The sequence below is a fragment of the Hylobates moloch genome, unplaced genomic scaffold, assembly GCF_009828535.3.
Source record: "Hylobates moloch isolate HMO894 unplaced genomic scaffold, HMol_V3 SCAFFOLD_14, whole genome shotgun sequence".
Classification (NCBI taxonomy): domain Eukaryota; kingdom Metazoa; phylum Chordata; class Mammalia; order Primates; family Hylobatidae; genus Hylobates; species Hylobates moloch.
Window position 1 is genome coordinate 55905127 of NW_026652289.1, and position 15005 is coordinate 55920131.

The 15005-nt window shown below is 40.6% G+C and overlaps 1 protein-coding gene across 3 annotated transcripts in view; it reads right to left on the bottom strand.

Annotated features, from left to right (window-relative positions):
• The window catches only part of BBS4 (Bardet-Biedl syndrome 4), a 61116-nt gene that overhangs the window by 18542 nt on the left and 27569 nt on the right, over positions 1-15005 (bottom strand). For all 3 annotated transcript variants that reach the window (XM_032176265.2, XM_058427532.1, XM_058427531.1), the window contains 4 exons: positions 9470-9549; positions 6924-6987; positions 3811-3922; positions 2374-2446 (listed from right to left, as the gene is read on the bottom strand). In XM_032176265.2, the coding sequence (XP_032032156.1) occupies positions 2374-2446; positions 3811-3922; positions 6924-6987; positions 9470-9549 (329 nt within the window). The remainder of the gene's footprint in view (positions 1-2373; positions 2447-3810; positions 3923-6923; positions 6988-9469; positions 9550-15005) is intronic.

Below are 15005 nucleotides of genomic sequence, written 5' to 3' on the forward strand. Positions count from 1 at the left end.
AAAAAAAAAGTTTAGAAAGTAAAAAACTGCTAGCATCCAGGGATGTTCCAGCTCCTCCCTGGCCTGTATGGTGACCATTTGTGGCGCTGGCCACCCCCATGGTCCTGGCCCCCATACAGAGTGCAGGGCTTCCTCCCTGCATTAAAGCAGTAACTTTTCCTGTGCTATCTCAAACAAAAAAAAAGTAAAAAACTCTTTTTTTTCCAGGGTTCCATCCTCAGCTCACTGCAGGGTAACGTCAACCAATCTAATGGTTTCAATTACCACCTTTATGTTGTTGACTCCAGAATGTACATCTCTACTCCAAAACACTTGAGTTTCAGATTTCTATATCCAACCATACTGGACACATCTCAATTTAGATATCCCCTCAGAACCTAAAACTTATTATATCCAAAATCCTCTGAAAGACAGGATTTAACCCTGATTTCTTACCATCACCCTCTAACCAAACTTGCTCCTCTTCATTCATTTCCTATTCTAGTTGAGTATCTTATAATCTAACAGTCCATCTTTGCATCTCCAGGGCATAGACCAGTGCAAGCATATAGCAGACATACTCATTTTTTGAAAAACCAACTGAATGAAAAGTACATGAATTTTTCTTCATCTGTAGCTTCACTCTGGCTGTTAGCTATAACATACTCCATGGCATAAAGACTCAATTCAAATCTTCCGACATACAGAAGAAAAGCGACTGACAAATTGAACACACTTCAAAAATAAGAGTGCCCCATAAGAACTGCAAAGGAAATCCAAGCTAATTCTCTGTACTAATAAATCTAGTCCTTCACTCACAGATATCAATGTCTCTCCGAGAATCATCAAATACTTGAAAAATACCAACAGCATAAAATAGAAGAACCAAAATGCAGAGAGGAAGAAAAAGATAATTCCGAGAAGCAGAAAAGAACTTCAAGAATCAGAGACATTGAAGAAATGACAAGATTTTTGGAAATTAAAAATACAATAAAAGGAAATGAAATAAAAAATATTGGATGGATAGGGTATATAACAGAATACAAACAGCTAAAAACAAAATTGATGATATGGAAGATAAGACTGAATACACGTCCTGAACATATAATAAAAGGACAAGGAGGGTCAGGCGTGGTGGCTCACACCTATAATCCCAGCACTTTGGGAGGCCTAGGTGGGTGAATCACCTGAGGTCAGGAGTTGGAGATTAGCCTAGCCAACATGATGAAACCCTGTCTCTACCAAAAATACAAAAATTAGCCAGGCACCTGTAATCCCAGCTACTCGGGAGGCTGAGGCAGGAGAATCACTTGAACCTGGGAGAAAGAGGTTGCAGTGAGCCAAGATCACGCCACTGCACTCCAGCCTGGGTGACAGAGTGAGCCTCTGTCCCCGCCCCCCGAAAAAAGGACATGGAGGTAGAAAATGAGAGGCAAGTTAAGAGTAGAGAATAGTTAGAGAACATGTCTCATAGAGAATGGAAAACAGTGTGGCAGATGCTGCTAGTTACCTGCTTGCCTACCTGCTACCTACTCTTCTCTTTTTCCTTACTAAAAGAACCCTAATTTTGTTTAGAGTGGCAATGTGAGCAGATTAAAAACTACATTTAACCAGCCTTCCTTATAGAAGGGGAGCTGATATGACATAAGTGGAAGTCTGTGGGGGACTTCTGGGAAAGTTGTGCTTTCCCAATATAGTCTCTGTCCTTTTCTCCTTGTTGTCTCTTTCTCCCTCTCTAGAATGCAGATGTGATGTTAGATGCAGCAGTCTTCTTGTCACCATGAGGAAAAACTCTCAGCCTTGACATCCTAGGACCGCCAAATCAATGCCAGCAACTACTTACCTGGACATCTTGTTTCATGAGAATTAAAAAAAAAACAAAACCCTAATTTGTAAAGCCAATGTTTAGTCAAATTTTCTGTTGTGTTTACACACAATCCTCAATTGATACAAAGAAAAGGGGAGGGGAAAAATAAAGAACTACTCAAAGGCCCTGACCCAGAGAAAGGCAAGGGTCTTCAGAATGAAAGAGTCAACTGAATGTCACACAGATGGGGATGGCAAAAAGATATGAAACACAACTAGATGCCTATTGCTGATATTGTGGAATTCCAATGATGAAAAAAATACCCAAAGCTTCTAGGGGTCATCAACAAGAATCAGACTGGTAAGAGACTGCTCGTCAGCAAACTGCTAGAAAATCATGCAGCAATGCCTGCAAAGTTATGAGGAAACATGGTTTTTGATCCTATACTTAGACAAATCATGAATTAAGTATGATGATAAAATCAAGACATTTTTGGAATGCAAGAATTCAGAAATAAGACAGCCATATGATAAATGGAACCATTAGCATGTTTACTAATAAGAAAGAACTGAAAGTTCTCTACTTACCCAATCTTTCTGGTTGAGTTTAGCTGCTTCATTATATACTTCAATGGCAGCTTTATGTTTTCCCAAAAGAAATCTGTAAAAGATATATTTTCCATAATTATTACCTCAAAATTCTTAGAAGACTAACCCTACTAGTCCCACATTTTACTCATATTTCATCCAGCAGAGAATTCTAGAAGCCTTTTCTCCATGAGCTGGTTGTGCTGGTTTGGTCAGTGAAGCTGCTATACACCAACAGCAGAAGCTCTCTTAGTAGGGATTGCACTGGCAGCTGTTCCAAGGCCTGGGTCTCATTCTATACCAATTTTAGTGAGAGTCTTGTGGAATTTTCCTTCTACAATGTACTATAAATGCAGACCAAAAAAGAAATAAGCCTAATGATATACCATGTTAAGCAGTAACTATCATTATTTATCAACACCCATTAGGGACATGTCCTTTCCTTCCAAGACTAAGTCTCTTTCCTTGATACTGGATCCTGAGTTTAGAGAGAAACAGGGAAAACCAAGCTCTATGCAAAAACAACACAGGTATGAATGGCAATGTGGCTAAGAAAGGGGAGATAGGAACTCCATGGAACAAAGGACTGAAAAGGGAGTACCTAGTAGTTTATAAAGACTTGAGATTCTTTCCATCTAGGAACCTTTAGGACATTCACTCAACAAATTAGAGATGCTCCTCAACTTATGATGGGGTTACATCCCAGTAAACCCATTGTAAATTGAAAATACTGTAATTCAAAAATGCAAGTAATACATCTACTCTACCAGACATCATAGATAGCCTAGCCTATCTTAAGCATGCTCAGAACACTTACTCTGTTCCATGGAGTTCCTATCTCCACTTTCTTAACTACATTTGCTGACAGTTGGGCAAAATCATCTAACATAATGCCAATTTTATAATAAAATGCTGAATATCTCACGTAATTTACTGAATACTATGAAAATGAAAAACAGAATGGCTGTATAGATACTTGAAGTACAGTTTCTACTGAATACAAAACAATTTTACATCATTGTAAAGTTGACAAATTATGTAAGTTGAGCCATCAGAAGTCAGGAACTCTCTGTCCTTACTAAAAACTTACTGTGTGACAAATATTAAGTGTTAGAAGAGAAGATGAGAAAAATTCCAAGGACTGCCAATAAGTTTAGAAGACTTAGGGTACAAGGTGTCTCTATTTACATGATAAACAATATCGGTCCCCCATCAAACTAGAATGCACAGTGTTTAAAAGGCTTAGTTCCTTAACACTAGTTATCTCAAATTTCAAACTTAATCCATGCTCTTCAGAGTGAATCCCATTATACCTATTAAACCATTCTCCACTTGTGTATCAGGCTGATGCGGCTGCCAGCAGCAGGCTGTACCTAAGAATGCATTTCACAATGTTCTCTGTGAGTGCCCTAGGGCCTCCAGGTTGCCAATACTCACAAAGATCTGGCCACCTGCTTGAGGTTATCTGCACTCTGAGGGCTAAGAACTGCACATGTCTGGAAGAGTTCTAGGGATTCTTGGATATTTCCTTCCAGGCGAGATATCAGTGCTGCCAAGAAACAGAAAATACAAAAAAAAGTAAAACCATGTTCTGGGAAGAATGGAGCCTGGGGTCAGAAAAATTGGAGAAGAGAAAACTGGGAAACCACATCAAGTAAATCCTTTGGACAACTGTATCCTTAATACAATCAGATATGACTTTGGACAGGCTGAAACAACAACCAAAACTGCTGACAAGCTCAACTCTCTTTTAGTAAGGTAGCTCAAACCTACCTACTTCTCTCTCTACTCCCAGGATCCATCACATAGATAATTAGTTCCTTTGCAAATTATCACACAAACTCTTCACATTAAGAACATTTTGGGGCTTCCCCATCAGATGCTTCATTTATCATAATTGACTTCTAACTGATAGTTTTCAGAGCAAACCCCCAAATGGGGCAAATGGAATCAATACCTCAAATTCAAGACGGAGATTTTGGCAAAGAATACAATAACATTTAAGACTTCGGTTGTCAGTATAACAACCAATTAGAACCAGAGGTTTTTCCTAGGCCTATGTTTTCAGAAGAATTTATCAGGCACTGAAAGTCTGATAATTGTGACACTGGGAATAAGAGCATTTTTTGCCATGATGTCCTAAATTTGTCAATATCTTAACAATTATGTCAGAAAATTATATGTTAGTCTGAAGACCACAAATGCAATGAATGGTAAACAAAACCATTCATTTACACCCAGGAGTCAAAAAGAAAGTTCCTGGAAAAACTAAAGAGGAAAATTGCCACTAAAGAGGAAATTTTTAAAAAACTAAAAGGAAATTTTTAAAAAACTAAAGAGGAAAATATGCCACTAAAGAGGAAAATTTAAGTCAGTGGGCCAGGTGCAGTGGTTCATGCCTGTAATCCCAGTACTTTGGGTGGCCGAGGCAGGTGGATCACCTGAGGTCAGGAGATCGAGACCAGCCTGGCCAACATAGCAAACCCTCGTCTCTACTAAAAATACAAAAACTAGCCGGACGTGGTGGCATGTGCCTGTAATCCCAGCTACTCGGGAGGCTGAGGCAGGAGGATTGCTTGAACCTGGGAGGCGGAGGTTGCAGTGAGCTGAGATCATGCCACTGCACTCCAGCTGGGCAACAGAGCAAGACTCTGTCTCAAAAAAAAAAAAAAAAAAAAAAAGTGAGTGGTCCTTATCTTTGGTTTCTAATGAGCTGAATTTATGCTCTGCTTTATCTTGTTTATTTCTAGGCTTCTTCCCCCATCCTGATTCACCTTACAGAAATCCTCAAGCTCTTCTTCATCTCTTTTAGCTTGATTACAAGGAATCCTTCCAAAAGCATCTTCTGGCCCTGAAATCACTGTATTAGGCAGGAATCCTAAGCATCCATTCCAAAAAAAACTAGCCAGAAACTAAAAAATGGGTAATCATAGCAATTTTTTAACATTACTAGTCATTTCTGAAGTCAAATCCAACACAGTAATTATATTCAGATTCCATAAAAAGATTAATACTGAATAAAACCTTCCTAGAACATTTACACTCATGCACCTGTAATGACATTTTGGTCGACAGATGTATAAATGACGATGATCCCTTAAGATTATAATGAAGAGGAAAAATTCCTATTGCCCAGTGACGTCATAGCAATCAAAACAGTGCAATGTATTACTCACCTATCTGTAGTGATGCTGGTATAAACAAACCTACTGTGCTGCCAGTCACATAAAAGTACAGCATATACAATTACGTATATATAGAACTTAATACTTGATAATGATAATAAATGACTACATTACTGGTTTATGTATTTACTACGCTATATATTTTAATCTTTATTTTAGCGTGTACTCCTTCCACTTACTAAAAAAAGTATAACCGCCTCAGGCAGATCCTTCAGGAGGTATTCAAGAAGGTATTCCTATTGTTATAGGAGATGACAGCTCCATGTATGTTATTCCACTGAAGACCTTCCATAAGGAGGTGGAAGACAGTGATATTTATAATCTTGACTCTGTGTAGGCCTAGACCAGTGCGTGTGTGTGTGTGTGTGTGTGTGTGTGTCAAAGACCTTAGATGGGTCACAAAGCTCTGAATGCCAAAAAAGACAACAAGGATACATTCTGCATGTTAGTACTACCACTGTAGTAGTGTGTCTTAGTTTTTAACAAAAAAGTTTAAAAGTAAAAAAATAAAAAGTTTTAAGAATAGCATAAAGAGCCGAGTGTTGTGGTTCATGCCTATAATCCCAGCACTTTGAGAGGCTGAAGCAGGAGGAGTGCTTGAGCCCAGGAGTTCAAGACCAGCCTGGGCAACATAGTGAGACTCTGTCTCTCTACAAAACAAAAAAAGAAAAGAAAAAGAAAAAAGCTTATAGAATAAGGACATAAATAAACTATTTTTGTACAAATGTACAATGTTGTTGTGTGTTTTAAGTATTACCCCAAAAGAGCCAAAAAGTTTTAAAGTTTATAAAGTAAAAAGTTACAGTAAGCTAAAGTTAATTTATCATTGTAGAAAAAATATTTTTAAATAAATTTAGTGTAGGCTAAGTGTACAGTGTTTATAAAGTCTACATTAGTATACAGTAATGTTCTAGACCTTCACATTCATTCACCACTAACTCACCCAGAGCAACTTCCAGTCCATCCATGGTAAGTATTCTATACAGGTATACTATTTTTTATCTTTTATACCATATTTTTACAGTACCTTTTCTATGTGTAGATACACTTACCACTGTTTTACAACTGCCTACAGTATTCAGTATAACACCTGCTCATATAGGTTTGTAGCCTGGGAGCAATAGACTGTATCATATAGCCTATGTGTATAGTACACTATGTCATCCATCTATGTCTGTGTAAGTACACTCTATGTAATGTTCACACAATGACAAAATTGCCTAACAATACATTTCTTAGAACATATCTCTGTTGTTAGGCGGTGCATGACTGTACTTGAACTTGTTTCTTCAACTGCCTGGTCTTTTTCAAGAACCTAGGAAAAGTGTATTTCTCTAGCAAGAAGACAAGAAGTGTGTGTCTTACCTTGGACATAGATAGCATATTCACACAATCCCTGAGTCTCCTGAAGCTGTTCTTTGATAACAGCCTGAAAGAGGAAGAAAAATGCTTCTGAGCAGTGGTTAAGTTTCTCCAGGTGTCTTTAAGAAAAGGTAGACATGGACAGGCCAGGTGTGATGGCTCATGCCTGTAATCCCAACACTTTGGGAGACCAAGGTAGGCAGATTATGAGGTCAGGAGTTCAAGATCAGCCTAACCAATATGGTGAAACCCCATCTCTACTAAAAATACAAAAATTAGCCAGGCAGTAGTGGCACGTGCCTGTAATCCCAGCTACTCAGGAGGCTGAGGCAGGAGAATCGCTTGAACCCGGGAGGCGGAGGTTGCAGTGAGCCAAGATCACGCCACTGCACTCCAGCCTGGGCAACAGAGCAAGATTCCATCTAAAAAATAAATAAATAAAATAGTAATGAAAAAGTAGACCTGGATAAGAATCATATGTAAAAAAACCTAGAGTATTAATAATGCCTAGTAAAGTACTAGTTCATTCAGTTTCTTAAAATTTCAACTCCCTTGTTATGATTACTTATTCTAGAACACGGATTTGCAAACTACAGGGCTTACAGGCCCTGTATATTTCTGTACAGCTCTCAAGCTAACAGTGGTTTTTATATTTCTAAAGGGTTATAAAAAATAAGATAACAAATATGATGTAGCGACTGTATGTGGCCTACAAACCCTAAAATATTACTGGCCCATTACAGAAAAAGTTTGCCAACCCCTGTCTAAAATCTAACTAGGCAAGCTAAGAAAAGTATGAAAAGATTTCCAAGTATTATCACAGATGAAAAAGAAAGAACCTTTCAAGATTCATACTGGTGGCCGGGCACGGTGGCTCACGCATGTAATGCCAACACTTTGGGTGGCCGAGGCAGGCGGATCATCTGAGGTCGGGAGTTTGAGACCAGCCTGACCAACACGGAAAAACCCCATCTCTACTAAAAACACAAAAAATTAGCCAGGTGTGGCGGCACATGCCTGTAATCCCAGCTACTCAGGAGGCTGAGGCAGGAAAATCGCTTGAACCTAGGAGGCGGAGGTTGTAGTGAGCCAAGGTCACGCCATTGCACTCCACCCTTGGCGACAAGAGCAAAACTCTGTCTCAAAAAAAAAAGAAAAGAAAAAGAAAAAGATTCATACTGGTATCTGCTTTCAGATCAGTGGTACCAAAAAAAACTGGTATGGGCCAGGTGTGGTGGCTCATGCCTATAATCCCAGCACTCTGGGAGGCCAAGGTGGGTGGATCACGAGGTCAGCAGTTCGAGACCAGCCTGACCAACATGGTGAAACTCCATCTCTACTAAAAATACAAAAAAAAAAAAAAAAAATTAGCTGGGCGTAGTGGCAGGCGCCTGTAATCCCAGCGACTTGGAAGGCTGAGGCAGGAGAATCGCTTGAAATCAGAAGGCAAAGGTTGCAGTGAGCCGAGAGTTTGCCACTGCACTCTTAGCCTGGGCAATAAGAGCAAAACTCTATCTCAAAAAAAAAAAAAAAAAAAAACTGGCGTGAATCTTTGTCATACCAGTATGAATTAGTTCTGTGCACTGCCATAGGTATAAATGCCACAGGTATAAATTAAAAACCTTAGATGGGTCACAAAGCTCTGGATGCCAAAAAAGATGACACCAAGGATATGTTCTGCATGTTAGTACTACCACTGTCTGCCTGCAAGTTTGTAACATATATGGTATGTTACCAAAGATACAGAGAAAGGGAAATACAAATGGTTTTTAAATATACACATGATGATCAACCTTGCAATAAGAGGGAAATTAAAAAATAAAACTCAGGGCTGGGCACGGTGGCTCATGCCTATAATCCCAGCACTTTGGGAGGCCAAGGCGGGCAGACCACGAGGTCAGGAGTTCGAGACCAGCATGGCTAATATGGTGAAACCCCATCTCCACTAAAAATACAAAAAATTAGCTGGGTGTGGTGACACTCATCTGTAGTCCCAGCTACTCACGAGGCTGAGGCAGAAGAATTGCTTGAACCTGGGAGGCAGAGGCTGCAATGAGCCAAGATCGTGCCATTGCACTCCAGCCTAGGTGACAGAGTGAGACTCCATCTCAAAAAAAATAAAAAAGAACTCAACAAAATACCATTTTTCATCTATCCAAAGATAAAAAACTTAATGTGCTGAGCTGAACATCTGCCTCCACCAGAAGACCAACATATCCCAGAGAGTTGTTTGCTCTTGACATGAGAAGACACATGGAACACACCTGAACCTGACCCACAGCCTGCAGTCAAACCCAGCCAACCCACAGCTGATCTGAAAGCCCATGAGCAATTAATAAATATCTGTTTGTTGGGGGCCACTGACATTTTGAGGTTGTATGTTAAACATCACTACCATAGCAAAAGATAACCAGTGTGAGAAGTACGGGGAAAAAGGAATTCATATTTTATCACTGAGATATAAACTGCCACATGCTGTTCAGCAGGCACTGTTAGTTGCCTACCCAACATCCTGCCTTCTCATTTTTATTATCATGGCAATGTCTTACCTTGCAGGCTTCATAATCTTTCTGGATATAATGAAGATGAATCAACCAGTTCTGCTTCTCCAAAATAGGAAACTCTGGAGCTAGGTAGCATATTTTGACAAAACAAACAACACAGTCATCAGATTTTCTCCTTTAGCACTGTCCTCATGTCTAAACTAACCATAAACATACTGCAATTATCACATTAAAATTTTGATCCTACTGACTACAAGAATATATTATAGTGCATCAAAAATATATAGACTATTAAACTAAGATACTTGTTCTACTACTACATGTTGAATACATATCTTGAGTTTTTGAAGGTTGTAATATCAGTTTCTCATCAAATAATGACTGGGACTGAAAAACATAAAATCATCCTTTGTCTCTTCTTCTCAATCTCTCCTTCCCTGGTTATAGAAGGTGAATAGAAAGACTTTCTAAAGGAAATTGCAGGAATGTCACTAAGGAAATATACCGGGAAGCTGCCCCTAATATTTCAACACAGGTTCTTTCTATTTTCCACAAGTGTCGGCTGGCTGAGAAATAGAAAGAGTACAAAGAGAGGAATTTTACAGCTGGGCCTCCGGGGGTGACATCACATATCAGTAGGACCGTGATGCCCACCTGAGCTGCAAAACCAGCAAGTGTTTATTAAGGATTTCAAAAGGGGAGGGGGTCTAAGAACAGCGAGTAGGTCACAAACATCACATGCTTCAAAGGGCAAAAAGGAGAACAAAGATCACATGCTTCTGAGGAAACAGGACAAGGGCAAAATGAGAAACTCCTGATAAGGGTCCAACAAAGATCACAAGGCAAAGGGCAAAAGCAAAATTACTGATAAGAGTCTATGTTCAGCGGTGCACGAATTGTCTTGATAAACATCTTAAACAACAAAAAACAGGGTTCGAGAGCAGAGAACTGATCTGACCTCAAATTTACCAGGGTGGGGTTTTTTCCCCACCCTAATAAGCCTGAGGGTATTGCAGGAGACCAGGGTGTATTTCAGTCCTTATCTCAACAGCATAAGGCAGACACTCCCAGAGCGGCCATTTATAGACCTCCCCCCAGGAATGCATTCCTTCCCCAGGGTATTAATTATTAAAATTCCTTGCTAGGAAAAGAATTTAGCAATATCTTCCCTATTTGCATGTCCATTTATAGGCTCTCTGCAAGAAGAAAAATATGGCTCTATTTTGCCCGACCCCACAGACAGTCAGACCTTATGGTTGTCTTCCCTTGTTCCCTAAACCACTGTTATTCTGTTCTTTTTCAAGGTGCACTGATTTCATATTGTTCAAACACACGTTTTACAATCAATTTGTAGAGTTAACACAATTATCATAGTGGCCCTGAGCTGACGTATCCTCAGCTTACGAAGATAACAGGATTAAGAGATTAAAGTAAGACAGGCGTAAGAAATTATAAGAATATTATTTGGGGGTGGAGCCAAGATGGCCGAATAGGAACAGCTCCGGTCTCCAGCTCCCAGCCCCAGCGACACAGAAGATGGGTGATTTCTGCATTTCTGCTTGAGGTACCGGTTTCATCTCACTAGGGAGTGCCTAACAGTGGGTGCAGGACAGTCGGTGAAGCGCACTGTGTGCGAGCCGAAGCAGGGCGAGGCATTGCCTCACTCGGGAAGCGCAAGGGGTCAGGGAGTTCCCTTTCCTAGTCAAAGAAAGGGGAAACAGACAGCACCTGGAATATCGGGTCAGTCCCACCCCAATACTGCGCTTTTCCAACGGGCCTGGAAAACGGCACACTAGGAGATTGTGTCCCACACCTGGCTCGGAGGGTCCTGTGCCCACGGAGTCTCGCTGATTGCTAGCACAGCAGTCTGAGATCAAGCTGCAAGGCGGCAGCGAGGCTGGGGGAGGGGCGCCCGCCATTGCCCAGGCTTGCTTAGGTAAACAAAGCAGCCAGGAAGCTCGAACTGGGTGGAGCCCACCACAGCTCAAGGAGGCCTGCTTGCCTCTGTAGGCTCCACCTCTGGGGGCAGGGCACAGACAAACAAAAACTCAGCAAGAACCTCCACAGACTTAAAGGTCCCTGTCTGACTGACAGCTTTGAAGAGAGTAGTGGTTCTCCCAGCACGCAGCTGGAGATCTGAGAACGGACAGACTGCCTCCTAAAGTGGGTCCCTCACCCCTGAGCAGCCTAACTGGGAGGCACCCCCCCCGTAGGGACAGACTGACACCTCATTCAACTGGGTACTCCTCTGAGACAAAACATTCAGACGAACTATCAGACAGCTGAATTTGTGGTCTCACGAAAATCCGCTGTTCTGCAGCCACCACTGCTGACACCCAGCCAAACGGGGTCTGGAGTGGACCTCTAGTAAACTCCAACAGACCTGCAGCTGAGGGTCCTGTCTGGTGGAAGGAAAACTAACAAACAGAAAGGACATCCACACCAAAAACTCATCTGTACATCACCATCATCAAAGACAAAAAGTAGATAAAACCGCAAAGATGGGGAAAAAACAGAGCAGAAAAACTGGAAACTCTAAAAAACAGAGCACCTCTCCTCCTCCAAAGGAACGCAGTTCCTCACCAGCAACGGAACAAAGCTGGATGGAGGATGACTTTGATGAGTTGAGAGAAGAAGGCTTCAGACGATCAAACTACTCTGAGCTACGAGAGGAAATTCAAAACAATAGCAAAGAAGTTAAAAACTTTGAAAAAATATTAGAAGAATGGATAACTAGAATAACCAATGGAGAGAAGGGCTTAAAGGAGCTGATGGAGCTGAAAGCCAAGTTTCGAGAACTACGCGAAGATTGCAGAAGCCTCAGTAGCAGATGCGATCAACTGGAAGAAAGGGTATCGCTGATGGAAGATGAAATGAATGAAATGAAGAGACAAGGGAAGTTTAGAGAAAAAAGAATAAAAAGAAATGAACAAAGCCTCCAAGAAATTTGGGACTATGTGAAAAGACCAAACCTACGTCTGATTGGTGTACCTGAAAATGATGGAGAGAATGGAACCAAGTTGGAAAACAGTCTGCAAGATATTATCCAGGAGAACTTCCCCAATCTAGCAAGGCAGGCCAGCATTCAGATTCAGGAAATACAGAGAACGCCACAAAGATACTCCTCGAGAAGGGCAACTCCAAGACACATAATTGTCAGATTCACCAAAGTTGAAATGAAGGAAAAAATGTTAAGGGCAGCCAGAGAGAAAGGTCGGGTTACCCACAAAGGGAAGCCCATCAGACTAACAGCTGATCTCTCGGCAGAAACTCTACAAGCCAGAAGAGAGTGGGGGCCGATATTCAACATTCTTAAAGAAAAGAATTTTCAACCCAGAATTTGCTATCCCGCCAAACTAAGCTTCATAAGTGAAGGAGAAATAAAATACTTTACAGACAAGCAAACGCTGAGTGATTTTGTCACCACCAGGCCTGCCCTAAAAGAGCTCCTGAAGGAAGCACTAAACATGGAAAGGAACAACCGGTACCAGCCACTGCAAAAACAGGCCAAATTGTAAAGACCATCGAGGCTAGGAAGAAACAATAGCAACTAACGAGCAAAATAACCAACTAACATCATAATGACAGGATCAGATTCACACATAACAATATTAACCTTAAATGTAAATGGGCTAAATGCTCCAATCAAAAGACACAGACTGGCAAACTGGATAAGGAGTCAGGACCCATCAGTGTGCTGTATTCAGGAAACCCATCTCACGTGCAGAGACACACATAGACTCAAAATAAAGGGATGGAGGAAGATCTATCAAGCAAATGGAAAACAAAAAAAGGCAGGGGTTGCAATCCTAGTCTCTGATAAAATAGACTTTAAACCAACAAAGATCAAAAGAGACAAAGAAGGCCATTACATAATGGTAAAGGGATCAATTCAACAAGAAGAGCTAACTATCCTAAATATATATGCACCCAACACAGGAGCACCCAGATTCATAAAGCAAGTCCTGAGTGACCTACAAAGGGACTTAAACTCCCACACAATAATAATGGGAGATTTTAACACCCCACTGTCAGCATTAGACAGATCAACGAGACAGAAAGTTAACAAGGATATCCAGGAATTGAACTCAGCTCTACATAAAGTGGACCTAATAGACATCTACAGAACTCTCCACCCCAAGTCAACAGAATATACATTTTTTTCAGCACCACACCACACCTATTCCAAAATTGACCACATAGTTGGAAGTAAAGCTCTCCTCAGCAAATGTAAAAGAACAGAAATTATAACAAACTGTCTCTCAGACCACAGTGCAATCAAACTAGAACTCAGGATTAAGAAACTCACTCAAAACCGCTCAACTACATGGAAACTGAACAACCTGCTCCTGAATGACTATTGGGTACATAATGAAATGAAGGCAGAAATAAAGATGTTCTTTGAAACCAACGAGAACAAAGACACAACATACCAGAATCTCTGGGACACATTCAAAGCAGTGTGTAGAGGGAAATTTATAGCACTAAATGCCCACAAGAGAAAGCAGGAAAGATCCAAAATTGACACCCTAACATCACAATTAAAAGAACTAGAAAAGCAAGAGCAAACACATTCAAAAGCTAGCAGAAGGCTAGAAATAACTAAAATCAGAGCAGAACTGAAGGAAATAGAGACACAAAAAACCCTTCAAAAAATTAATGAATCCAGGAGCTGGTTTTTTGAAAAGATCAACAAAATTGATGGACCGCTAGCAAGACTAATAAAGAAGAAAAGAGAGAAGAATCAAATAGATGCAATAAAAAACGAAAAAGGGGATATCACCACCGATCCCACAGAAATACAATCTACCATCAGAGAATACTACAAACACCTCTATGCAAATAAACTAGAAAATCTAGAAGAAATGGATAAATTCCTCGACAAATACACCCTCCCAAGACTAAACCAGGAAGAAGTTGAATCTCTGAATAGACCAATAACAGGTTCTGAAATTGTCGCAATAATCAATAGCTTACCAACCAAAAAGAGTCCAGGACCTGACGGATTCACAGCTGAATTCTACCAGAGGTACAAGGAGGAACTGGTACCATTCCTTCTGAAACTATTCCAATCGATAGAAAAAGAGGGAATCCTCCCTAACACATTTTATGAAGCCAGCATCGTCCTGATACCAAAACCTGGCAGAGACATAACCAAAAAAGAGAATTTCAGACCAATATCCTTGATGAACATTGATGCAAAAATCCTCAATAAAATACTGGCAAACCGAATCCAGCAGCACATCAAAAAGCTTATCCACCATGATCAAGTGGGCTTCATCCCTGGGATGCAAGGCTGGTTCAACATACGCAAATCAATAAATGTAATCCAGCATATAAACAGAACCAAAGACAAAAACCACATGATTATCTCAATAGATGCAGAAAAGGCCTTTGACAAAATTCAACAACCCTTCATGCTAAAAACTCTCAATAAATTAGGTATTGATGGGACGTATCTCAAAATAATAAGCGCTATCTATGACAAACCCACAGCCAATATCATACTGAATGGGCAAAAACTGGAAGCATTCCCTCTGAAAACTGGCACAAGACAGGGATGCCCTCTCTCACCGCTCCT